Raw genomic sequence first — 27,896 nt, forward strand, 5'->3', positions numbered from 1 at the left:
CCGATGAACTCAGCAACGCAAAAATACCTTTGTGGTGGATGATCACAGAATAATTTCCGCGGTGAAGAGAAACCCTTTCACAACAGCCAATCAAGTGAACAACACTCTCCTCTCCAGGGATAGGCATCTCAATATCCAAGTCTACCATAAAGAGAAAACTACATGAAAGTAAATACAGAGGGTGCTCTGTACGGTGTAAGCCACTCATAAGCCTCAAGAGTACAGGATCTTCTCAAAAAGTTAGCATATTGTGATAAAGTTCATTATTTTCTGTAATGTACTGATAAACATTAGACTTTCATATATTTTAGATTCATTACACACAACTGAAGTAGTTCAAGCCTTTTATTGTTTTAATATTGATGATTTTGGCATACAGCTCATGAAAACCCAAATTTCCTATCTCAAAATATTAGCATATTTCATCCGACCAATAAAAGAAAAGTTTTTTTAAAACAAAAAAAATCAACCTTCAAATAATTATGTTCAGTTATGCACTCAATACTTGGTTGGAAATCCTTTTGCAGAAATGACTGTTTCAATGCGGCGTGGCATGGAGGCAATCAGCCTGTGGCACTGCTCAGGTGTTATGGAGGCCCAGGATGCTTCGATAGCGGTCTTAAGCTCATCCAGAGTGTTGGGTCTTGCGTCTCTCAACTTTCTCTTCACAATATCCCACAGATTCTCTATGGGGTTCAGGTCAGGAGAGTTGGCAGGCCAATTGAGCACAGTAATACCATGGTCAGTAAACCATTTACCAGTGGTTTTGGCACTGTGAGCAGGTGCTAGGTCGTGCTGAAAAATGAAATCTTCATCTCCATAAAGCTTTTCAGCAGATAGAAGCATGAAGTGTTCCACAATCTTCTGATGGCTAGCTGCATTGACCCTGCCCTTGATAAAACACAGTGGACTAACACCAGCAGCTGACATGGCACCCCAGACCATCACTGACTGTGGGTACTTGACACTGGACTTCAGACATTTTGGCTTTTCCCTCTCCCCAGTCTTCCTCCAGACTCTGGCACCTTGATTTCCAAATGACATGTAAAAGTTGCTTTCATCTGATAAAAGTACTTTGGACCACTGAGCAACAGTCCAGTGCTGCTTCTCTGTAGCCCAGGTCAGGCGCCTCTGCCGCTGTTTCTGGGTTAAAAATGGGTTCATGCTTCCATCTGAAAGCCACTGTAGTAAAGGCCTGGCAGAGCATTAGAAAGGAGGAACATTTAAAATTCATTGTGGTAATCTACAGAACCAAAACTAGAACAAAAAGCTGTTCTGTGCAGATATTCATGGACCTAACTGTATATGTGTGATTTGCATACCTGTGCAGCAGATGGTTCTGGGCTAACTTGTGGCTGATTGATTAATTGGAATAAAAGGATGCAAACAAGGGGGGGGGGGGGGGGTTCGCCCGAAAACATGAGCATGGCCATGACATTGTATGGGCGGAGCTAACGTAATGATGTAACAGCGAGGCATAAGAAAGCAGTGTTTCCGCCATGATGTGGTGAAGCGAGGATTCGCATCATGGAGTGTGCAGAAACTGTGTGATGCTATTTATTAGTATACCGTAACCCCAAAGCAGCAAACATAGCCAACTATGACCATTAAATAATAAATGCAGCAACAGTTACCCCAGACACCAGAAAATAAACGCAATGTGGGCAGCATTTCAGCAGAAAATAACGCAATGAGGGTAGCTTTTCAGCAGAAAATAAACGCAATGAGGGCAGCTTTACACCAGAAAATAAACGCAATGAGAGCAGCATTTCACCAGAAAATAAATGCAATGAGGGCAGCTTTTCACCAGAAAATAAACACCAGGGCAACATTTCACCAGAAAATAAACGCAATGAGGGCAGCATTTCACCAGAAAATAAATGCAATGAGGGCAGCTTTTCACCAGAAAATAAACGCAATGAGGGCAACATTTCACCTGCAAAAAAAAAAAAATTTTACTCACCTGACAGAAGTCTCCTCTCCCGGTCGGCCTCTGGCGTGCAGCTCCCCGGAGATCTTGCTCCTGCATATCTTCCACGCTGAATGCAATAGCAGGGCTACGGGAAGATGGCGCCCGAAGCCCTGTACTGGAGACACAAATAGTCTCCAGTACAGGGCTTCGGACGCCATCTTCCCGTAGCCCTGCTCTGCCTGCCGGAAGACTATGCAGGCTGGAGCGGGGCTGCGGGCTATGAACTGGCGCGGCGTCTATCAGACGCCTTGGCTAGTTCAATGCAATCATACGGTGGCCAGATGAGCAGTGATGGCGTGCCTGCAGATGAGGCTATGCGTGCTGGGTCTGGCACACATGCCATAGGTTCGCCATCGCTGTACTAGAGCTAAGTCCCCAGTATCCGGCACCAGCGGGGATCGCCTGATGCCGGATACATGTGCCTGCCAGTTGCTTGAGCAAACAGCTAAAAAAACACAAACCTTTCCCTGCAAATACTCTCCGAGCCTCCAGCGATATCTGGCAGTCTCCCCATACCTCTTCGCTGGAAAGCCGCTAGGAGCCCACAGGGAGGCACGGGAAGATTTCCAAGCATCGCTGGAGGCCCGGTAAGTATTTAAAATGCCTTTAAAACCCACACAAACACCCCCATGCAGTAATCATCATTATCCCCTCAGGCATGACGGTTAGTTGAGACTTCCGGTTGCCTGAATTCCGGATAACGGGGACTTTGCTGTATATTTAATTACAGTGCTTCTTTAAAGGATACCCAAAGTGACATGATGAGATATACATGGGTATGTACAGTGCCTAGCACACAAATAACTGCTGTGTTCCTTTTTTTTCTTTCTCTGCCTGAAAGAGTTAAATATCAGGTATGTAAGTGGCTGACTCAGTCCTGACTCAGACAGGAAGTAACTACAGTGTGACTGACCCTTGCTGATAAGAAATTCTCCTTTTTATCTCTTTCTTGCTCTCAGAAGCCATTTTCTGCTAGGAATGTGTTTTATAGTTAGAATTTCTTATCAGTGAGGGTCACACTGTAGTCACTTCCCGTCTGAGTCAGGACTGAGCCAGCCACTTACAGTACATACCTGATGTTTAACTCTTTCAGACAGAGAAAGGAAAAAAAGGAACACAGTATAGTTACTTGCGTGCTAGGCACTGTACATACACATGTCTATCTCATCATGTCACGTGTCACCTTGGGTATCCTTCAAGTCTAGTGCTGTTTTATGTACTATTCAAACATAAAAAGTAAAATAACATCCAATCCCCCCCCCCCTCCCCCCCAAAAAATAAAAAATAGTAGTTTAGTACTACCGTATAGTTAAAGGAAATCTCTATTCAATCAGACCTTTGGTGTAAAAATAAAACCTACACTATCCGCACAGAAGCAGCAGAAGTAACAACAGAGTAGCAGGAAAAGTAGCTAAAAACTTGTTTAGCCACATCCTCTTTCTGAAAAACTGCCATGGCAGTTTTCTGGCTTTTCATAGACTAATGCTGGGCATACACGGCTCGGTTTTGCCGCTCGATTCTCCCGTTCGAACATTTTACCGCTCAATTCTGCAGTCGATTCTCTTATCTTCCGCTCGTTTTTCTTATCTTTTTGCATTCAGCAATTGAGCGGCAAAATGATTGAGCGGGAGATCGGACATGTAGGAAATTATTTATCGTGCCATCCACAGTAAATGGCTCAAAAACGAGCCGTGTATGCCCAGCATTAGACTGTGTGTGGAAGGGGCATAGTAGTGTAGCCTGAGAGGTACTACTCTGCTTCTACCTGTGCCACTGAGCCAGCCTATCTCAGAGAGGAGAGGTGAAGAGAGAGTAGTGCAGTGCCAGCCATGATATGTCCATGGCTGCCGCTATGCTTTCCTGCTTCATAATGAAGAAGTCAGCCTTGCCTTACTGGGTAAAAAAAGAGGGGGGACAGTCATAGTAAGTGTAATTCTGGCTCTTTTTAAGTTTGGAATTTACAGTGGAGGAAATAAGGCTGCTCCCTTTGATTACCTCCAGAAAATGCTTTTCTAGTCTGTCTTTATACATGTTGAATCTTTATCTCAGAACAAGCTTGCAGGTCAGCTATTCTGAATTCAGACACACATACATTACGAGGCTGTAACTCAGAAAGTACAGGAGTCACATCCATTTGACCATTTACCACATAAGGGCATCAGCAATAGCAGCCCCATAGCTTTCATTATACAGATTTTCTTGAATGTCGCACAGTAATAATAGATAAGGCGTCATGAGGTCAGAAGTACAAAATTATGAAAAGAAAACAGAGCATGAATTCATACACCACTCATTGTATGTATCATATTGCCATTAAAGTTGCTACAGTATACATTACGAGGGTCTCTAGGATGGGTATAATGCCCCCTAGAGAAAATAGTAGAGACCCAGGACCCCAATGGTGACGTGCCATTAGGTATAAGAACAAGGTATAATGTATAACAATATACTCACAAAAGTAGGTTACAATCCTTGCAACCACCATATGTGCTTGCAGGAGAAATAACCGCCCCCGCTCGGTTGATGCTGAGTTGTGCCTGTATCGGTATTAGCAATGATCGTGAGTGCCTCTAATGGAGCAGAACTATCACAACTAGGTACAACTCTTTGAACTAGAGTACTATATGTGATTCATCCAACACCAATCCACTCTTAGCTATACAGATATACAAGATAATGTATGACTCAGAGTGACTTGGGTTAAACAAAAGCAAGAAGAAAAGGCAGAACCCATCTGCACCCAAGTCTTAACTCAATGAATGATCAAGAATATAAAAAAATATTCATTTATTGGTCTGTATTAAAACATGTATATAAAACATACAATTTGGAGGTCTGAGTGTCTGGGCAGCTGAGGGAAAAAGATGTTATAACGCATCAACAATATAGCTTCTTAGCATATAATATCAGCATGACATATCCTAAAGCAAGAGCAAAACACATATAAATCACCAATAATTCAAAAATGCAGCCCGCGAAGGCTGTAAGAGAACAGAGTCCTTGATGAAAAAATGCAGGGATGCAGAAAAATGTAATGATGGCATAAAGCTGTATAAAAGTTCCTGTCCACAAGCAGGCAACGATTGGTACATGGAGTTCCAGAGATGTTCACAGGCAAGGTGCAAGATGCACAGATTTTCCAGGATTGTATAATATCAAGGTTCCTGTCCAAAAGCAGGCAACCGTTGTGCAGTAAACTATTCACACAATGCAGCAATAAATTGAAGAAGTAAGATAGCAGGATGTCAGCGAAAGGCTGGCCTCAAGTTCCTGTCCAGAAGCAGGCAACTGTATGCAGATGTAATGGTTAAATGCTGCAGCAGGATAAATGCTGCAGCGGGATAAATGCTTCTCACTATCCACAGTCAATATAAGACAGCACATGTCATGTAGGCCTCTCCATGTAACATAGCGAAGTTATAGCATCCACAAGGTCAAAGTAGGACTCCATATGAGTAAAAGTTGTATAGTCCCAATGTGAGGCAAAGGATAAGCCTCAACATTATGATGAAAACATGTATAATTGCAGGCTTATGTCTCCTGTGTATATATATCAGCCGCCATAGATGTCCTCCATTAGGTAATTTGTCAATGATGCTGTGATGGTTGAAATCCTTGGGGAAGGTGGAGCAATGTGTCCCCCAGCTGCCCAGACCTTGTCTACCGGTTTCGCCGAATGATTCGGCTACTCAGGACACAGACCACCAGGTAGGTATGTCTGAGACAGTCTCCGTGCGCCTTAAATGGCGCCGAGGCCCAGCCCGCTCCACTTCCGTGGGCGCGGCTTCTGCGCTTCAACGTGGTCCGTGCACCCGGAAGTGATGCATCCGCGCATGCCCAATGCGCGCGCGCTGTTCCGGGAGGTAGCCTGCCAACAATAGGGGCAAAGCAAAGGGCGGACTCATTCTGTCCAGCCCCGCCTGTTATATTCTTGATAATTCTTTGACTCGTTGAGTTAAGACTTGGGTGCAGATGGGTTCTGCCTTTTCTTCCAACTCTTTAAACTGACCTGAGGAAGCGGGCTAGTACCCATGAAATGTGTTGTCATTCCTGTTTGTGTTGAATAAAATCTTTTTCCAATATGCGGGTATCATATCATCTGGAGAGTTAAGCTATTGCTTCTAATTACCTATTACGGGCATATGCAGCATTTACAGTGGCTTGCAAAAGTATTCGGCCCCCTTGAAGTTTTCCACATTTTGTCATATTACTGCCACAAGCATGAATCAATTTTATTGGAATTCCACATGAAAGACTAATACAAAGTGGTGTACACGTGAGAAGTGGAATGAAAATCATACATGATTCCAAACATTTTTTTTACAAATAAATAACTGCAAACTGGGGTGTGCGTAATTATTCAGCCCCCTTTGGTCTGAGTGCAGTCAGTTGCCCATAGACATTGCCTGATGAGTGCTAATGACTAAATAGAGTGCACCTGTGTGTAATCTAATGTCAGTACAAATACTGCTGCTCTGTGACGGCCTCAGAGGTTGTCAAAGAGAATATTGGGAGCAACAACACCATGAAGTTCAAAGAACACACCAGACAGGTCAGGGATGAAGTTTTTGAGAAATTTAAAGCAGGATTAGGCTACAAAAAGTTTTCCAAAGCCTTAAACATCCCACGGAGCAATGTTCAAGTGATAATTCAGAAATGGAAGGAGTATGGCACAACTGTAAACCTACCAAGACAAGGCCGTCCACCTAAACTCACAGGCCGAAAAAGGATAGCGCTGATCAGAAATGCAGTCAAGAAGCCCATGGTGACTTTGGACGAGCTGCAGAGATCTACAGCTCACGTGGGGGAATCTGTCCATAGGACAACTATTAGTGGTGCACTGCACAAAGTTGGCTTTTATGGAAGAGTGGCAAGAAGAAAGCCATTTTTAACAGAAAAGCATAAGAAGTCCCGTTTGCAGTTTGCCACAAGCCATGTGAGGGACACAGCAAACGTGGAAGAAGGTGCTCTGGTCAGATGAGACCAAAATGGAAATTTTGGGCCAAAATGCAAAACGTTATGTGTGGCGGAAAACTAACACTGCACATCACTCTGAACACCCCATCCCCAGTGTCAAATATGGTGGTGGCAGCATCATGCTCTGTGGGTGCTTATCTTCAGCAGGGACAGAAAAGCTGGTCAGAGTTGATGGGAAGATGGATGGAGCCAAATACAGGGCAATCTCGGAAGAAAACCTCTTGGAGTCTGCAAAAGACTTGAGACTGGGGCGGAGGTTCACCTTTCAGCAGGACAACGACCCTAAACATAAAGCCAGTGCAAGAATGGAATGGTTTAAAACAAAACATATCCATGTGTTAGAATGTCCCAGTCAAAGTCCAGATCTAAATCCAATCGAGAATCTGTGGCAAGATCTGAAAACTGCTGTTCACAAATGCTGTCCATCTAATCGGACTGAGCTGGAGCTGTTTTGCAAAGAAGAATGGGCAAGGATTTCAGCCTTTAGATGTGCAAAGCTGGTAGAGACATACCCTAAAAGACTGGCAGCTGTAATTACAGCAAAAGGTGGTTCTACAAAGTATTGACTCAGGGGGCTGAATAATTATGCACACCCCACTTTGCAGTTATTTATTTGTAACAAATGTTTGGAATCATGTATTTCGTTCCACTTCTCACGTGCACACCACTTTGTATTGGTCTTTAACGTGGAATTTCAATAAAATTGATCCATATTTGTGGCAGTAATGTGACAAAATGTGGAAAACTTCAAGGGGGCCGAATACTTTTGCAAGCCACTGTAACTCTAGGTCTACTATAGAGATATACTGGGCGCCTCCACCACAGTTTTTAGTACAGTATTTATTTGTCATTTTCGCATACACACTGGCATGGTATAAGTGCCTAGTAACATTACAGAATTCCCTCTGGATATACCATTAGCTTAGTTTAAGTCTGTGTATCGTTTATTATGTCAGGTATGTTAATATATAATAATCTGTTTATTTTGTGTTCCACAGCCTGGCTCCCTTGTTTGCATTGTTTGTGCCATTTTACTGTTCAGTGCCACGAGTGTCCTTGGCTCATATATTTGGATGGATTCCTATCACCAACAAAACATTAGTGTATATTGTGGGATTACAGGTAAATTGTACACTTTTTTTCCTACATATAACGTCTATAAGATTGGTTTCCAGTGTAATAGATTATAAACATGCCTTTACTCCCTGTGAAGTTGTGGTCTGGAACATGTTAGTGCTTATGTACAATAAGTTGGGTGGGGAATGCACCTATGCTCAGTTGATATGGCTCACTGCACTATGCAAAGTAGGATTACCTTGTTTAATTTCAATAGTTTTTATTGAGTTTTTAAGTCAAACAATACAAAACAATACAACACAGTACAACAGTACCAACACAGTCTTATAGATCTATAAGCGAGTTACATGTTGGGTAATCATCCCATACAACAAGGCATGTCAGTCTTCTGACATGCTGTACCATCAAACTTTGAAAGCGGATAAGAAGGTAGCTCAATAATGGAGAATACAGTACCAAGAATATTACAAAACATAACCAAAGACAGTTTAAGCTCTGTTAACTAATATCACTACTGCTAGAAAATAGAAGCAACCATTATGAGTAAGTAGAAAAGCTGCACCAGGACGTGTCCTTTACCCGACACGAGCGGCAGCGTTTTAGATTGGTCTATCTAGTCAAGGGAGGAAGAGGGGGGGGGGGGGGGGACCTGGAATCCAAATTTCACTTTATTTTCAGTTAATAAATGAAGTTTGGGTTTTCCAATTTTCCTGTGTCTTATCTTTCTGGGGCAATCCTTCCTGAGGGATTGGAGAGCTATCTTGAGGACAGGTGAGGGGATATCTCTTCCCACGGAATCTGCAGGTGATCAGTTGGTCTCCCAGGGGAGGAACGCTTGATGAATAAGATTTCCATGTTTAAGTTATGGTCCACCAGGTTACGGGGATTACCTTGTTAATGCCAATACTTACTTCTGTCCTTTCAGTCTAGGGCTGGCTCAGGACTTTCTACTGTATTGCATTTTAGAGAGAAAGCCAGTATTTGACACCTATGTTATATGCATGAAAGTTTGTGAATACAAGTCCTAAAACTGGGTAAGAAGAACTTGTGGCAACATTGTCTCCAGCACTGTGTACTGCAAGTTGCCATGTTAGCGTGACCAGCGGTACTTGACTAGCATGGCTGTTGCGAAGGTAACGCACATTACTATTGGTAACTATTTCTAGTAACACTTGTTACCATAGCAACAGTTGCGCTAGTCGATATGCCACCAGTTGTGCTTATAGTGTAACCTGCGGTACATTAGTAAGGGTAATATTGCTGTGCGATGTCTGTACATGGCAATATTACCACAAGCTCAGTCATCAACTCCTAAGGCAGAAAATAACGTTTTTGGTGGGAAATGTTTCTATCAATCACGACACTCTCTTGAAAGGAACTTGTGATGGAAGCTCCTATTGCTGACTTTTTTTTAATGTGGCCACACACCATACAATTTTTTAAATATCTGTTCAAATTAAGAATTGCAATACATTTTTCTGACTGATTGTAACATTTCAAAAATATGACCAATTTATTACACACCTATGTTCAGTGTTTCCCCAATTATGATAAAAATGATTGGAAATTGCTAGGGTGTGTATATTAATAAATTGACAATTCAACACACACCATATAATCTTTAGAAAAATTGAAGAAAAATGTCCAGCATTCTGGATCGATAAAAATCGAAAAAAAAGGGAAATCCGATCAGATTTTTCAGTCGAATGGAAAAAAAGCTTTCGTCTTTTTGGGGGAGATCGATTATATTTATCAAATTGCTGTAAAATCGGATAATTTTATTGTATCATCTGTGGCCACCTTCACAGTGACTGGCTGTCATACTAAGTCACTGACATAAAGCTCAGCATTTGCAGACTCCACTTGCTCCATGCATGTTTCATGTAAGATTGCCACTAAGTTGTGTAGATGTAAAGAATGTGTAGAATAAGCGAAAAATTAACAACCTGTAAAGCCCAAGGAAGCTTCCATATATCTTTCATCACAGTGTAACCAAACCTATATCCAGTTCCTGAAATGTTCACGTGTCTTTATATTCATGCTAAAACTGTATTACTGTATCCACATTCTAATTTATTCTTATGCTCTTATAAATTGTTTGCTGGATGAGTTGAACTGATATATTAGCTCTCTGTGTATAGTAGGCTTTCCTGTGTATTAACACCTTTGGTTTCAAGAAGACGTACTGTACATACTGTATGGGTACATAATGGCAAAATTATATATATTAAAGCAAAACTTCTACGGACCTGAGAACAGAAGATCTTTTCAGATGCATTAGCTTAACTACCTAACGACCGCGTCATGCCAAAGGGCCGGGCCGCGGCGGCAGCGTCAGGTCCTGGGGCCGGCTACTGCAGGAGGTCGCGTGCAGGCTGCGGGAGCATCTCCTGCTTGAGGGGCGGAGCGACGACCCTCCTTCAGTCTCTGAGCGGCAATTCTGTATTTACTGTGTACAGCGCTGCAATCTGCAGCAGCGCTGTTCTGGGGACAGCCGTGTGACACGGCTGTCCACTCTATAGGCTGAATAGTGATCGGCTGTCATAGGCTGAAGCCTATGACAGCTGATCACGCTGATTGGCTGGCGGGGGGAGAGAGCAGTATAAAAAAAAAAAACCACACGCTTTTATTACAAAAATAAAACAATGACTATTTATAATAATAAATAAACATGGCGGGGGGGGGGGGGGGGGCATCAGACCCCACCAACAGAGAGCTCTGTTGGTGGGGGGAAAAGGGGGGGAATCACTTGTGTGCTGTGTTGTGCGGCCCTGCAGCTTGGCCTTTAAGCTGCAGTGGCCAATTAAGTAAAATATAGGCTGGTCTTTAGGGGGGTTTAACACTGCAGTCCTCAAGTGGTTAATCGCTCTTTCAATTCAATGAAATGGTGATTTCAAACCCAACATGTTAAGATTGACTGTAGTGGTTTTGGGTCAAACCCAGCTGTTTTATTGAATGATGACGCTGCAAATAATTAACCACATTAAATGTATAGTTTAAAGGGCCAATATCGCAGAAGTTTGTAAGATTTAAAATACATGTAAGCTCATACATATACACCCTGTTCCAAATTTTTATGCAAATTCTATTTTAGTGTCACAAATATTAGATTTCCCAGTACGTCTATTCAGACAGCACCCCAGACTGAGACATGTCTCCCTCCCTTCAAATGGACAGGAAGCTGCAAAATACAAATCTGCATAGCAAATGGGCAGCTCCATATAAGGAAGGGCCTTACATTGTTACCTCAGTTTTGTTTTCCAGTCCACGGACAAGGAGCGTGGGAGAAGTCTCCACCGGGGCCATCCATGTCAGGCGGCAGGGGCTTGTGTTCCAGGACTCCAGAGCGGACCGTTAAGGGCTCGTTTCCACTTGTGCGGTGCGAATCGCCGCGGTAAAAATTCGCATGCAGATGCGAATTTTGCATGCGGGTGTATGAGAATTTTCATGCGAATTCGCATGAATGACGCTGTATGCGAATTTAACCATGTCAGTGCCTGTGTGCTTTTCCATTGATTTGAAAATTTACATACACCCGCATAGCGGTATGCAGTATGCGAATTCTGATGGTTCTGCCATGCAGATTTTTCACGCGGATGAAAACGCTCAGAAATCCTGACAAGTGGAAACAGTCCCATCCACTTGTATTGGCTATGCGAATTTGCATGCGGCAAACGCATGCGAATTCGCGATGGTGGAAACAGGCCCTTAGGGTAACGGATTGGAGTCCTGCAGCATTGAGGAGGCTTCTCCGTGCAGGGCGGCAGATCTAAACGTGCATGCACGCACCGGAAGTTCCGGCTTTTAAACCAGAAGTGGTCACGGGCCGGCGTCCCATGTGACCAACAGGAGGTTCAGCGCATATCATTAGCGGCAGGGGCTGCGGCGGTGAACACAGCTGAGCAACATTAAAGTGGATCCGAGGTGAACTTTTACACATTGCATAATTGTGTTCCTTTACTATTGTTTATAGGGCATTCCTCAAGCCAAATACTTTTTTGTTTTTGTTTTAATACTCTGATTCCTTATAAACTAAATAAGCCTCGCCCACAGGTTCAGAGAGCCTTAGCAGTAGCAAGGGCTCATGGGAGCTCAGTCTGGGCAGGAGAAGGGGGAGGTGTTACTAGCCATTGATTTCAGAGGCAGAGGGAAGGAGGGTGGAGGAGAGGGGATTAGGCTGAGTACTCAAGATACAGATAAGCCTGCCTCTATGTAATGTTTACAAACAACATGTCTGCTGTCATTGTATCACAGGAATAAATAATCATATTCTATTAAAACTGTTTGCAGCTAGCTTTGCTGTGTAGACCATCTAAACTTTATATAAGATATGTAGACAAGTTACTTGTTATAGTTAGTTTTTCATCTCAGATCCGCTTTAAGGTCATTGATGTAATCAGTGACATTTAAAACAGATTGCTTTTTCTTGGGCCATGTTTCATTCTGTTGTTGGAAACATGGAGGATGCTTCAGGACCTTCTCCAGCGCTGTCTGTGGAGTCAGGCTCCGATCCCTCTCTGGCAAGTGGTTATAGCTAACACTGCTTTTCCAGTTATGTTTGTTAGGGTTTGTTGTGTCTCAGGGCTCTTTTGATCACTGAAATCAATCTCGAACACCTCTGATAACTAGTTTGCCAGGTGAGCCCAATTAACCTGCTGAGCGGTCTGGACGAGCTCAGCTCGTCCAACACCGCCAGAGGCTGCAGCTCAGGCCCTGCTGGGCCGATTTGCACCAAATAAAAAGCAGCACACGCAGCCGGCACTTTGCCAGCCGCGTGTGCTGCCTGATCGCCGCTGCAGCGCGGCGATCCGCCGCGTGCAGCGGCGAAAGAGGGTCCCCCCAGCCGCCCGAGCCCAGCGTAGCCGGAACAAACAGTTCCGGCCAGCGCTAAGGGCTGGATCGGAGGCGGCTGACGTCAAGACGTCGGCTGACGTCAATGACGTCACTCCGCTCGTCGCCATGGCGACGATGGGAAGCGAAACACGGAGGGCCGCTCATTGCGGCCTTCCGTGTTATCTCTTGCCGCCGGAGGCGATCGGAAGATCGCCTCCGGAGCGCCCTCTAGTGGGCTTTCATGCAGCCAACTTTCAGTTGGCTGCATGAAATAGTTTTTTTTTTATCTAAAAAAAACCCTCCCGCAGCCACCCTGGCGATTTAATCAGAACGCCAGGGTGGTTAAAGGAAAAACTACTAAAAAAGGGCGTTCCACATTATTTAGCAGAAAACCATTTTCAAGGAATATGAGAAAGAAAAACGATCTCTCTTAAGCATGATCATTGTACTGTTAAAAGATTTGTGGCTGACTCCGAGCACATGAGTTTGTGCAGTTAAAAGCAAAATGAGGAAGGGTTCTTCCAAAAAGATACATCAGATTAAGAGAACAGTTGCTAAAATGCCATTACAAAGCAGAAAACACAGATTTGAAGCTGCTGGTGCCTCTGAAGTCCTGTGAACATCCAAGAGCAGGATTGTTCAGAGGATTTCAGTGCATAAACCATCGATTCAACCACCCCTTACCTAAGCTCATAAACAGAAACTGCTGCAATGGGCCCAGAACTACAAGAAGACTTTCAAACAGTCTTGTTTACTGATAAGTTCCATGCAACTCTTGATGGTCCAGCCTCCCTGCTCGTCTATTTCTATCCCTAAGTTACAGCAACATAAGAAAAAAATAATGTAAAGTGCATTTTATTTTGAATCAAATGTTTTTTCATCCAATCAATGATTTTGATCCTTTTTTTTTGTAAAAATCTGTCAAAATCCCAATCAGTCATGTTATGCAATGGTTTTGAATTGAAAAATTGATGTCTGTACAGCCTGTCAACCACTTCCTGGATCCCCGCAGTTGAAATGTATGCCCTATTTATATCCTCTTAGGGTGACACCGAAGCAAAAAAGACCTTATGATATAATGAGTTGTATGTGTGATATAATGAGTTGTATATGTGGTATAACTAAGAAATAGAAGCTAAAATTAGAAGCTAAAAAAATTCTCATTTTTTGTTTCCAGTACAGGAAGAGTTAAAAAAAACTTCAGTTATCTATGCAAAGAGCTCTGAGCTCTTTGATCAAGTTGGTCGGCTACATTGCTATTTTCTGAAGCACATTTAGGCTGCTTTCACATTGGGACGTTACAGGCGCACGTTAGAGCAGCATGTAACGCAGCCCAACTCACAGTAATGAAAAATCAATGGGCTGTTCACAGTGCCCATGTTGCGTTACAGTGTAACGCTGGATGTTCAATGAAAGTGCAGCATGCTGTGCGTTATATGTGGTTTTAGCTGCGTTAGACTGTTTGCACATGCTCAGTAAGGGGAGAGTCCGCTATTGTTCCTAGCCACATGGCTAATTAATATTCACTGCACTGTAGTGTTGTCCAGATCATGAACGATTCGGATCTTTGATCCGGATCTTTTTTGTGAGTCGAATCATCCGGATCATCACAATTAAGGATTCGGTTCACAGTGGATGTCTGGAAGAAACAGGAACTGCAGCTTCTGTGCACAAGCACAATCTTCCTGCTGCATCTCTCCCTTCCCCATTAGCACCCTCAATGTGCCTTCATTCTCCTGCACCTCTCACTCTGCTGCACCCCTGCTTCCCTAGTAAAATGATTCAAAGATTTGTTTCAAAGATCCGAATCTTTTCAGTGATCTGATTCGAATCATCCGAATCATTGAAAAGATCCAGACTTCCCAGGATAGCACCAAGAGCCTCATAACGCGGCTCAATCTGACGTCCAACTTCAACACCACCATGCATTGCGTTAGGGGCACGTTATGCGACCTTAACGTCCTCTAAAACGCAACGTCTTGGTGTGAAAGAGGCCTTAAGTATCAAAGAAACCGTGAAAAACAGCTTCAGATAAGATTTTACTGCAGGGAAGTTCAAAGGTTGTTAGCTCTGTATATTAAACTAAACTAAAAAACAGAGCATGGTATGGTTTGTGAATTGCAAAAATGACAGAATTATGCAATGTTATAAAAAAAAAGCTATATATCTGAAAATAAATATAAGAGACCATTTTCTTTGCTACTGATGTTCTATTAATTATCCGTTCTACACATTTCATTATATCAAGTTTTTTTTTTTTCCGCTCAATTCTCACTTTAAGCCTGCTAGGACGTAGATTTCAACTTTTGCGTTTGTGCACACCTGCCATTCCCCTCATTCCCATACCACTACCTCCCCCCTTGACCCTATCCCTTCTGATCTACTTCAGCCTCACATCACGGATCTGGCCCCAGTCCTCACTACCATGTTTAACCTCTCCCTATCCACAGGCACCTTCCCCTCAGACTTCAAGCAGGCCACTGTACTGCCTCTGCTCAAGAAACCCTCCCTCGACCCCTCGCTACCCTCCAACTACCGCCCGATCTCCCTCCTCCCCTTCGCCTCAAAACTCCTTGAGCGTCTGGTTCACAAACGCCTGACCCAGTACCTCAATGCCAACTCACTACTAGACCCACTGCAATCTGGATTTCGGCCTGCCCACTCAACCGAAACGGCTCTCACCAAAGTGGTCAATGACCTTGCCTTAGCTAAAGCTGAAGGTAAATACACCATTCTCCTCCTCCTTGACCTTTCAGCAGCTTTTGATACAGTAGATCATCCCCTACTCCTCCAGTCCCTCCAATCCATGGGCATTCACGATCTCGCCCTGACCTGGCTTTCATCCTACCTCTCCAACCGCTCCTTCACGACCTCCTTCAATGAGTCCTCGTCCACCCCCAACCACCTCTCAGTGGGAGTCCCCCAAGGCTCGGTCCTTGGCCCCCTACTGTTCTCCCTATACACATCCTCCATTGGCAAGGTTATCTCCTCCATGGGTTTTAACTATCATCTGTATGCAGATGACACCCAAATCTATCTCCACACCCCTGACATATCCACCACTACCATGGACAAGGTCTCCTCCTGCCTATCTGCCATCTCCTCCTGGATGTCCGCTAGGTTCCTAAAACTAAATCTAGACAAAACGGAATTTATGATCTTCCCACCCCGGTCATCCCTGGACCTCCCAGATGTGCAGGTCACTGTTAACCACACTACTATTCACCCTACCTCTCAAGCCCGCTGTCTGGGTGTCACCCTGGACTCCGCACTCTCCTTCACTCCCCACATCCAAAACCTCACAAAGTCCTGCAACTTCCACCTTCGTAACATCTGTAAGATTCGCCCTTTCCTGACCCCTGCCACCACCAAACTCCTCATCCATGCCCTCATAATTTCCCGCCTCGACTACTGCAATGCCCTTCTGTCTGGACTCCCTAAGACCCGAATAGCCCCACTGCAGTCCATCATGAATGCGGCTGCCAGAATTATCCACTCCTCCCATCGCTCCACCAGGGCAGCTCCCCTCCGTGAATCCCTCCACTGGCTTCCTATCCAGTCCAGAATCAGATTCAAGATATTGTGTCTGACCTACAAATCCATCCACAAAACCTGTCCAACCTACATTTCTGATCTTACTCAGAGATACACACCAAGCCGCTCACTCCGCTCCTCCAATGAACTTCGCCTGACCGTCCCCCGCATCACCCAATCCCATGCACGCCTCCAAGACTTCTCAAGAGCCGCTCCGACACTTTGGAACTCCCTACCTCCACCCATTAGGGCAGCCCCCTCCTTCAACACCTTCAAGAAGGCCCTCAAAACTCACCTTTTCACTCTTGCCTACCACCCCTCACAATTGCTCTAAACCCACAGCCGAACTCTGGTCCCCTACCTCTCGTGTCCCTACCTCTCCCTCTAGATTGTAAGCCTTTGGGCAGGGTCCTCACTCCTTTTGTGTCCTGCCTGATCATGCACCTCTATTATTGTGCACCCATGCTATGCATTTGAGTGAACCTAACTTGCCTAACTCCATGCTCCCATCCAGTGACTGACTAAGCATTACCTTGTACTCATACTGTGCTGTGTGATCTGGTTTTCTTGTATTCCTGTATTGTCATATTGCTGTTTGTCACCCCTAAATATTGTCTGTAACCTAAATTAATGTCCAGCGCTGCGTAATATGTTGGCGCTTTATAAATACAACAAATAAATAATAATAAATAATAATAATTCCACCAATACTGCGATGCTGCAGCCCGATCTCTCTGCTGTCATGCTGACAGCAGAGCTCTGTATCTCTGTCAGGAGCCAATCTCATGGGCTGCTAACCCTGTGATCACTATGAGCAAATCACAGTGATCACTCCTCATTTTGAAGAATAAAAAGTCACTAGTATGCAAGTGGTTAAGCAGTCATGGACTCGTTCTAGGATGTGGACATGCTGGGCAATGCAGGGTACTAGTCTTGGAGACTGATAGCAGAGAATGGTGAGGTATCTAATGCATCCTTACCCTTCATTTAATCTTGTCCTTTTCGTTCATGTCTATTTTCAAGGTTCCTTGTTTACTAGTTTATCATATACTTAGAAATAAGGATTGCATATGTCATTATTTGTATTTAAAGACCAATTTCACAAATCTATAATCTAAAGACTTTACCTTACAGGTCCCTAGGTTTCCTCCTGATGCACCGCTTTGTGTCGCTGTGCTCCTTCAGAAGATCTCAGACTGTGTGATTGTGCTTCCTCCATCGGGAACTTTTTGTGCATGCACAGTTTAAGTCTTTACAAATTGCGCATGTACAGAACACTCTCAGCCATGCCAGTGTGATTGAGGAGGTGATCAACTGGGACTGTGCATGCGCAGTAGTAGCATGTGACTGTTCCAGTTGGCCAGATTTCAGAGTGGTAAAATCGAGCATTATCTGGAGGAAACCGAGGGTCCAGTAAGGCTATGGGGAGGGCTGGAGAAGTTCCACATAAAACCTTTTCCCCTGTCTCAAGTTTACTTAACCACTTCAGCCTTCAGTCGTTTTCACTTTATGCATCCGAGCAATGTTCACCTCCCATTCATTAGCCCATAACTTTATCACTGCTTCTCAGAATTAACTGATCTATATCTTGTTTTTTCCGCCACCAATTAGGCTATGCTGCCAATTAGGCTATGCTGGCCAGCTGGTCGCAATAGCAGCATAGGGGGCGATATACAGGCTGGGGACGCGAAGAATCACTCGCGTTCCCATGCCTGTCGGCCGGTGACGGCCAAACCGGAAGTGTTCGCCGGCGGGTCCTGGAGCGTCAGAGCGGGGCTGCGAGGGCACCGATCGGCTGCTGGGGGCTGAGGGAAGCCCCAGGTGAGTTAATCTCATTTTTTATACTTGACTTAAGTTTCCCTTTAAGGTTGTTTTTTTTTACTTTTAGTTGTAGTTTTACTTTTTGGCCACAAGATGGCGGCCATGAGTTTGTTTACATGACGTCACTCTAAGCGTAACACATGCTTAGAGGGACGTACGGGGGACGCAACAGCCAGAAAAAGCGGTGCTTCTGAGAGAAGCTATCGCTTTTTCTGCGGGGGAGAGGAATCAGTGATCGGGCACCATTGCCCGATTCACTGATTCGTGGGCTAACGATCCGCGGCCGGGAATGCGCGTGCACGCGCGCGATTGGCCGCGGGAGTGCGCGGACGCGCACATGGCCTCCTGGGCGTAGCTAGTACATCCAGGAGGCCAAAGTAGTTAAAAGTGTACCTGAGGTGAAAAAGATGTAAAAAGTTATGCATACCTGCATAATATGTAAGGCTAGATTGTAAGCCTTTGGGCAGGGTCCTCCTCCTTTTGTGTCCTACCGGATTATGCACCTCCATTAATGTGCACCCATGCTATGCATTTGAGTGAACCTAACTTGCCCAATCTCCATGCTCCCCTCCAGTGACTGACTAAGCATTACCCTGTACTCATACTGTGCTGTGTGATCTGGTTTTCTTGTATTCCTGTATTGTCATATTGCTGTTTGTCACCCCTAAATACTGTCTGTAACCTAAATTAATGTCCAGCACTGCGTAATATGTTGGCGCTTTATAAATACAATAAATAATAAAAAATAATAATAAGGCTCCCACTGCATGGAACCTTATACTGCCTCTGTAGTCCCTGTTCACAATTTTGACTTGTTTCAGTGGGGTGAATGCACTGTCCACTCTGCGCACCCCTAATGACTAAGCAGAGCATCCTGCGTGGTTTAGATGGAATTGCAATTGCGCATGCCCAGGTCACACCCAATGATGGCGGCTACACACAGCCATGTTAGAGCGCACACAATGGGCTCTATTTCTCATAAATGACTTATCACCTAATTGATAAAAATCACCTTTTAGCACATTTACAAGAAAAATAATCACTCAAGGTAAGTTGTTCCTAATTACAGGGAATCGTAAGTGAACATAAACTTATGATATAATGATTTGTATGTGTAATACAGCTAAAAAAGAAAACATTATTAGCACAGAAATTAGTCTCATATTGTTTCCCGTATAGAAATAATTAAGAAACTTCAGTTGGTATCTGTGCAAAAGAGCTTCTCTGAACTCTGCAACTTTATAAAGTAGTGGACAGCACTGTATTTTGAAGCACTTATCTCAAATGTCTCTCATTGTTTCTTCTTATGGTTTTTCTGCAGATAAAAGTTTAAAGGTTCACTAGCCTGCTCTATGAAATCATTTAAAATGCTGAGTGTAGTGTGGAAACTGCAATTATTAGAGAATGATGCAATGTTATATAAAAAGGCTATAAACCTGAAAATAAAAATGACATTATTTTGCTACTAATGTTCTATTAATTATCCGTACTACACAACCAATTCATTATATCATGAGGGGTTTGTTTTTTTTTCGCTTCAGTGTCATTTTAACTTCATTTTAATATTACTTTTCTTATCTGAATTGTATTATATTTTTGCTCTTTGGAAGCCGAAAAATCTAACCTAGATAAAGTGAAAACAGGTGAAAAAGCCTTGTAAAATTATGCCCAAAGAGGGCACACAGAGTGGACAGAGCTCCCACTGATTGGTACATGGCTCATGGCTGACATAATGATCAGCTTCAGCCAGCATTAAGCTCTTGTCCAGAAGCTAGAAGTCAAGTGTCTGGACACTTCCTATCATGGCCATGCCTTTTTCATAGATTTTGCACTAGTGGAAATGCCACGCCCCATTTGAACATCTACAACACATCCCAAGATCTTTTTTTGGGGAAAGCTGATGTGTGTCTTCTGTAGCCACATTTTATGACAAAAGCAGTAGTCATGCTTCCTCTGCCATATGGATTAGTGGGTGGAAGTAACATGTGATAGACCACTTACTTCGAGGTGCTACAGAACACCAGGCCACAGTAAATATCCAAAGGCCAGCCTCCACAAGACATCAGTAGCCTGGAATGGCATGACGTCACTTCAGGGCACCCATCTGTCGTTAAGGTGAATATGAGGGTATTTTAGGTGTGCTGGGGAGGGATTGCCAGCAAAAACAAATTCAGTTTTTTCTACATTTCAGATCATATACAAGAGATGAGATATTTTTGTTGAAGTTTTCCTTTAACATTGTTTTTACGGTTCCCATACAAGCAATTTCTTGTTGTCTATTTTTCCTTAACCTGTATTTTCCACCAAGTACAAATATATAATTTGTTTATGTGGGCTGAAAGAAGAAGGTACCTATAAATTGTCTTTGGTTTTGGGGGCTTTCCTATGAAAAGCTGTATTTGAAAAGCTGTTTTTGACACAATAGGCTATGGTGTGTAAACATCCATGCTGCTGCATGACTGATGTCTTTAGATGTATTTTAACTCGTTTCATTTCTTTTGTTCAGCTTTTGACTTCAAGTCCTTCTATGCTGGTGGTTGCAGCAAGTGGGCTGGTAAGGGTATTTTTATATTAAAACTATGTGACCATTATTTTCCATGAGAACTGCTTGTTGATGCAGAATGCATTTTTAGTAACATGTAAAAAGTAGATAAGGTTGAGGTCATACCAGATAGAATCACCAAAAGATCATTTTAAATTAACTTAAAGGGGAACTGAAGAGAGAGGTATATGGAGGCTGTCATGTTTATTTCCTTTTAAGCAATACCAGTTGCCTGGCAGCCCTGCAGGTCTATTTCTCTGCAGTAGTATCTGAATAAAACCAGAAACAAGCATGCAGCTAGTCTTGTCAGATCTGACTTTAAAGTCTGAGCCACTGAAACACCTGATCTGCTGCATGCTTGTTCAGGGGCTATGGCTAATAGTATTAGAGGCAGAGGATCAGCAGGGCTGCCAGGCAACTGGTATTGCTTAAAAGGAAATAAACATGACAGACTCCATATACCTCTCTCTTCAGTTCCCCTTTAAGCAGACCTACACTTATTACCCCAGTTTTCTAATGATGCAATTTTAACCCTCCTGGCGGTATAAAAAAATACGCCAGGAGGCAGCGCGGCAGTTTTTTTTTAATTTTTTTTTTTCTATATCATGTAGCGAGCCCAGGGCTCGCTACATGATAGCCGCTGCTCAGCGGCATCCCCCCGCCCTCTTCGATCACCTTCGGCGATCTCCGATCAGGAAATCCCGTTCAAAGAACGGGATTTCCTGGAGGGCTTCCCCCGTCGCCATGGCGACGGGCGAGATGACGTCACTGACGTCTGGACGTCATTGGGAGTCCCGGGCCACCCCTCGGCGCTGCCTGGCACTGATTGGCCAGGCAGCGCACGGGGTCTGGGGGGGGGGGGGGCGCGCGCCGCACCGGATAGCGGCGATCGGGCGCGCGGCAGCGGCGATCGGGGTGCTGGCGCAGCTAGCAAAGTGCTAGCTGCGTCCAGCAAAAAAAATTAAACAAATCGGCCCAGCAGGGCCTGAGCGGCACCCTCCGGCGGCTTACCCCGAACTAAGTTCGGGGTTACCGCCAAGAAGGTGTTAACAAATGACCGTGTGCTAATCAACAAAATAATATAGTTTAACCACTTTACCCCCGCCCGTACGGATTTCTCCGTCCCTTTTTCCATCCTTTAACCCCCAGGGACGGAGAAATCCGTACTTTGCGCACTCCCGCCGCTGCCCGCGCTACCGCTCGTAAACACGCCACCTGCCGCTAGTAAACACGCCGCCGCCCGCTCGCCCGGAGATCAATGAACGGGAAAATCCATTCCCGTTCGTTGATCTTAGCCCCGCAATGATCCGCTGCTCTCCGATGGGCAGCGAGATCATTGTGAAACGATACAAACTTACCCAGCCTCCAAGTACTTCCTCCAAGCTTTCGGAAGGACGCTTGGAGGTCGCATTAAAGCAAAAAGTTACTGTGGCCAAATAGTAAACTACACCCTACACATTTTTTACATACAAATAAATTACTTTTACACAAAAAATTAACTCATTACCTCCCACACTCCCAATTTTTTTTTTTTTTTGTAATAAAAAAAAAATTAAAAAATGTACAATAAAAAAAAATACATAAATAGTTACCTTAGGGACTGAACTTTTTAAATATTTATGTCAGGAGGGTACAACACTGTTACTTTATAAACTATGGGCTTGTAATTAGGGATGGACGCAAAACTGAAAAAAAAATGCACCTTTATTTCCAAATAAAATATTGTCGCCAAACATTGTGATAGGGACATAATTTAAATGGTTTTATAACCGGGACAAAAGGGCAAATACATTTCATGGGTTTTAATTACAGTAGCATGCATTATTTAAAAACTATAATGGCCGAAAACTGAAAAATAATTACCGTATATACTCGCATACAAGCCGAATTTTTGACCCCCAAAAATGGGGTCAAAAGTTGGGGGGTCGGCTTGTATGCGAGTCTTCCCTGGTGGTATAGTGGTTAGTGGTGGGTGGTGGGTGGTCCGCGCCCCGCTCCCCCCCCCCTCCCCGCGGCCGCCGCTGCTATTACCTGCTTAGGCAGCGGCCGCTTCCTAATCCGCGTTCCCCTTCTGAAACTTTCTCAGAGTGTATCACAGCAGCGCGCCCGGCGCTGCTGTGACGATGCAGGGGGCAGGAAAGAGCGGTTTCCTTGGTAACGGCGATACAGATCGCCGCTATAGGGAGCCGCGCTCATTCCTGCCCCCTGCATCGTCACAGCAGCAGTGCCGGGCGCACTGCTGTGATACACTCTGATAAAGTTTCAGAAGGGGAACGCGGATTAGGAAGCGGCCGCTGCCTAAGCAGGTAATAGCAGCGGCGGCCGCGGGGGGAGCGGGGAGCGGGGGGGGGGGGAGCACTACCTACCTATGCTGGGCATTATACTGGCTAAACTGGGCACTATACTGGCTAAACTGGGCACTTTACTAGCTAAACTGGGCACTATACTAGCTAAACTGGGCACTATACTGGCTAAACTGGGCACTATACTGGCTAAACTGGGCACTTTACTAGCCATACTGGGGCACTATACTAGCTAAACTGGGCACTATACTGGCTAAACTGGGCACTATACTGGCTAAACTGGGCACTATACTTGCTAATCTGGGCACTATACTGGCTAATCTGGGCACTATACTGGCTAAACTGGGCACTATACTGGCTAAACTGGGCACTTTACTAGCCATACTGGGGCACTATACTAGCTAAACTGGGCACTATACTAGCTAAACTGGGCACTATACTGGCTAATCTGGGCACTATACTGGCTAATCTGGGCACTATACTGGCTAAACTGGGCACTATACTGGCTAAACTGGGCACTTTACTAGCCATACTGGGGCACTATACTAGCTAAACTGGGCACTATACTAGCTAAATTGGGCACTATACTGGCTAAACTGGGCACTATACTGGCTAAACTGGGCACTATAGTAACTAAACTGGGCACTATACTGGCTAAACTGGGCACTTTACTAGCCATACTGGGGCACTATACTAGCTAAACTGAGGCACCACCTACCCATACTGGGCGCTATACTGGGCACTATACTGGCTATACTGGGCACTATACTGGCTATACTGGGCACTTTACTAGCTATACTGGGCACTATACTAGCTATACTGGACACTACCTACCTATACTGGGCACTATACTAGCTATACTGGGACACACTGGGGGGCTGCACCAATCCAGCATTTCCTACCCCCGGCTTATATGGGGGTCAATCATTTTTCCCTGTTTTTTCAGGGAAAAGTTGGGGGGTCGGCTTATATGCGGGTCGGCTTATATGCGAGTATATACGGTAATTTTTTCCCCACATTTTTCCTATTTTCCCATTAAAACACATTTAGAATAACATAATTCTTGGCATAATGTCCCACCTAAAGAAAGCCTAATTGGTGGTGGAAAAAACAAGATATAGATCGTTTAATTGTGATAAGTAATGATAAAGTTATAGACGAATGAATGGAAGGAGTGCTGAAAGGTGAAAATAGCTCTGGTGGTCAGGGGGTAAACCCCCTCAGTGGTGAAGTGGTTAAGCAAATGTTTCATCGATTCGTTTTGTGGATTCATTCTATTTGAAATGATCAGGTTGGTTATATTTTCTATTCCATTTTTGGGACCAGTCGATTTCTTCCGATCGCAATTATCATTCACTAAAATTGTGTCTTTATTGGGCACCTTAAGGATGCTTTATAAATTCTAAAAAAATTAATAAACAAAAGTGATTATTTGCAGATTATTTGTTATGTTTATCTAATTGACGATGACCCATAAATCATATCATAAACTCTTTCAAATGCTAACTTTAAAGATACAGAGTGAAAACTACCTTTTTCAGATTCTCATCCTGTGTGCTTCTGTCTTATGGTGCCCACACACGGTACAATAAAAACATTGAATTTTCCCATTTATTTGACCAAAATTATCAAATAGAAAATACAAAAAAATTGTACTATGTATGGGCACCCTTAAAGAGACTTTAATGTCTAAACTAAACATAGTACGCATGGTGTTCTTCTAAAAAGTTATACTGACTTCAGCAGTGTTTGAAGTCCAACTCGCACTCGGAGTCCACCTGTGCGCCCACTTTACCGCCTCCTTGTATTGGAGATATAGATTGCCACTGCAGTATAATAGAGGTGCACTGCAGTACTTGGATGCAAGTAGGCAGAACTAAGTGCCAGAAGTGGGCGCACAGAGGGATTCCGAGGGTGAGTTAGACTGAAACACAGGCAAAGTCAGTATAACATTTTAAAAGAACCCCAGCAACAGGGGGGGGGGGGGGGGGGGAGTTGTGTAATGCTTAAAAACCAAATACCCTAGTAGATTATCTCACAACTAATAAGGTGAACTCTAAGAAGTAAAGACATCTCTCCATTATACACTGCAGATAATGCAACTATTTAAAGTAAAAACTATTAGTCGAAATTTAAACATTCACTGCATCCTCTTGTAATAAAAAGTTACTGTATATACTCGAGTATAAGCCAAGTTTTTGGGCTCAAAAATGGATTCCCTGCTTATATTCGAGTCAATACTGAGCAGTGATGGCAGCAATAGCATGTATAAATGCAGTGATGGCATGAATAACTGTCGTGTATTGCTTAAAGAGAAACTCCGACCAAGAATTGAACGTTATCCCTATCCGTAGCTGATACACCCTTTTACATGAGACGTCTATTCCTTTTCACAAACCGACCATCAATGGGTGCTGTATGACTGATATTGTGGTGAAACCTCTCCCACAAGAAACTCTGAGGATGGTGGTACTCCTGGCAGTTTCCTGTCTGTGAACCTTGTCGCATTGTGGGAAATAGCTGTTTACAGTTGTTTAGAACTGCCAAAAAAGCATGCAGCAGCGACATCACCTGCCAACAGTAAAAATGTCACCATGTAATAAATGTCAGAATGTAAATCAGGGATTTAAAGTACCCCTGAACTGCAAGTGTTTTTAATTACAACAGGGTTTTATTGCTGCGGATGCTGTGACTAAGTCACAGCACGAATCTCGCCATTATTTGCCCCCTGGTGTCCCTGCACTGACGTTCTGTAATCTTTGACTTCTGATGGAATGTCAGTGCTGTGGAGCGGAAGCCGCAGTTTATCCTCAGCGCCGCCTCTATGATCTTTTCTCCGCCGTGTGCAATAGTTACTGCCAGTACTGCACGTCCCTGCCAACTCAAAATGTGTGATTATGTTTTAACTGACTCACAGCTCTCACTGCGCAGGAGAGCTGTGAGCTTGTGAAGTCTGTCCGCAGCCAGCATGGTACACTGGATACATTTTCAATGCATCTTTTTAATTGAATGTGCACGCGCTCATGTGGTACTCAGCTCTCCACTTGTACACTAAAGAACAGAGATGTGCGATGTGATACAGGCGCTGACCTGGAAGCACCATTACTATACGCGTGAGGAAATTAAACTATGAAATTACTGAGGAACAGGAGAGCTGGAGTGCCTATTACAGCGAGGGAAATCCTTATTAGGTAAGTAATTAAGTCCTCTTTTTTTCCTGACTGGAAATTTAGACGGATTCAGGAGTACTTTAAAAGATTTTACAATGGGGAAACACTTAAATCATTTATACGTAATTATTGTAAAAATTAAGAACTTTTTTTTATTACATTATTTTTACTGGAGTTCCTCTTTAAGTGATTCTGTGCATGATGATTTGTGCAGTGAAGTGAGCCCTAGCCACGCTGCTCGGGCCTCGGTCTTGGACTCCCGCGGTGTCTCCCCACCTCATCGGTCCCCTCACACCACTCTCTACTCCCCCTTATGTGCACCACTGCAGGAGTTGTGGCAAAGAGACTGAGACAGATGATTCCTTGCTTTGCGCTGTGTCCCGACCACTGAGCCGCTGACAGAGGTGAGAGGGCCTAAGAAGGGGGAAACACAGAGACCGAGACCTGGGCAGCATCAGCAAACAGTTGAGAGCAGCGTGGCTAGGCCTCACTCACCTCACTGCACATCGCAGGCTCCAAATCACCATGCACTGAATCACTTTTGCAGTGCACAGCAGCTATACATGCCATCTCTGCTCAACTCTGCTGTACCTATGGGGGAAGGTGGGGGCACGCAGAGGGCAGCTATACATGCCACTCCACTCTGTGGACCATACAGTGCAGCTTGTCTGCAAATGTCCCATTGACATCTGTTCATTCCCACCTGCTCCCTTAAAGTGAATCCAAGGTGAGAATTATATGAAGGCTGACATATTTATTTCCTTTTAAGCAATACTAGTTGCCTGGCTATCCTGCTGATCCTCTGCCTCTAATACTTTCAGCCATAGACCCTGAACAAGCGTGCAGCAGTTAAAGAGACTCTGAAGCGAGAATAAATCTCGCTTCAGAGCTCATAGTTAGCAGGGGCATGTGTGCCCCTGCTAAACCGCCGCTATCCCGCGGCTTAACGGGGGTCCCTTCACCCCCAACCCCCCCGCGCATACCTTGGTCGCCAGTTGGTCGTAAATTATCTTCTTCCTGGAGGCAGGGCTAACGGCTGCAGCCCTGCCTCCAGTCGCGTCTATCAGACGCGCATCGCCGCCTCTCCCCCTCACCTCTCAGTGAAGGAAGACTGAGAGGGGCGGGGGAGAGGCGGAGATACGCGCTGACAGACGCGGGTGGGGCAGGGCTGCGGCGGTTAGCCCTGCCCCAACCAGGAAGCGCTCCCCCGCTGCACCAAGGGGATTTGGGGGTGAAGGGAACCCCGTTAAGCCGCGCAATAGCGGCGTTTTAGCAGGGGCACACATGCCCCGGCTAACTATTAGGTCTGAAGCGAGATTTATTCTCGCTTCAGACTCTCTTTAAGGTGTTTCTGACAATATTGTCAGAACTGACAGGATTAGCCGCATGCTTGCTTCTGATGTACTTCAGCCACTACTGCAGTCAAATAGATTAGCAGGGCTGCCAGACAACTGGTATTGTTTAAAAAGAAACAACTATGTCAGCCTCCATATACCTCTCACCTCGGGTTCCTTTGCTTAATTTTTCCAATAATTATTTATAAATGATTTAGTCGGTGTTTGCCCATTGTAAAATCTTTCCACTCCCTGATTTGCATTCTCACATTTATCACATGGCGACATCTTTACTGCTGGCTGGTGATGTCTGTGGAAAGAGATGATGCATTT

The 27,896-nt window shown here is 44.4% G+C and overlaps 2 protein-coding genes across 2 annotated transcripts in view; one reads left to right on the forward strand and one right to left on the reverse strand.

Annotated features, from left to right (window-relative positions):
* UBAC2 (UBA domain containing 2) overlaps positions 1 to 27,896 on the forward strand; it is a 199,669-nt gene that overhangs the window by 116,678 nt on the left and 55,095 nt on the right. The window contains exons 6-7 of the mRNA XM_068267976.1: positions 7,948 to 8,071; positions 20,721 to 20,768. Coding sequence (XP_068124077.1) covers positions 7,948 to 8,071; positions 20,721 to 20,768 — 172 coding nt within the window. The remainder of the gene's footprint in view (positions 1 to 7,947; positions 8,072 to 20,720; positions 20,769 to 27,896) is intronic.
* Positions 1 to 27,896, reverse strand: part of GPR183 (G protein-coupled receptor 183) — a 131,632-nt gene that overhangs the window by 34,329 nt on the left and 69,407 nt on the right. The window lies entirely within an intron of this gene.

The sequence above is a fragment of the Hyperolius riggenbachi genome, chromosome 2, assembly GCF_040937935.1.
Source record: "Hyperolius riggenbachi isolate aHypRig1 chromosome 2, aHypRig1.pri, whole genome shotgun sequence".
In the NCBI taxonomy this organism is placed as follows: domain Eukaryota; kingdom Metazoa; phylum Chordata; class Amphibia; order Anura; family Hyperoliidae; genus Hyperolius; species Hyperolius riggenbachi.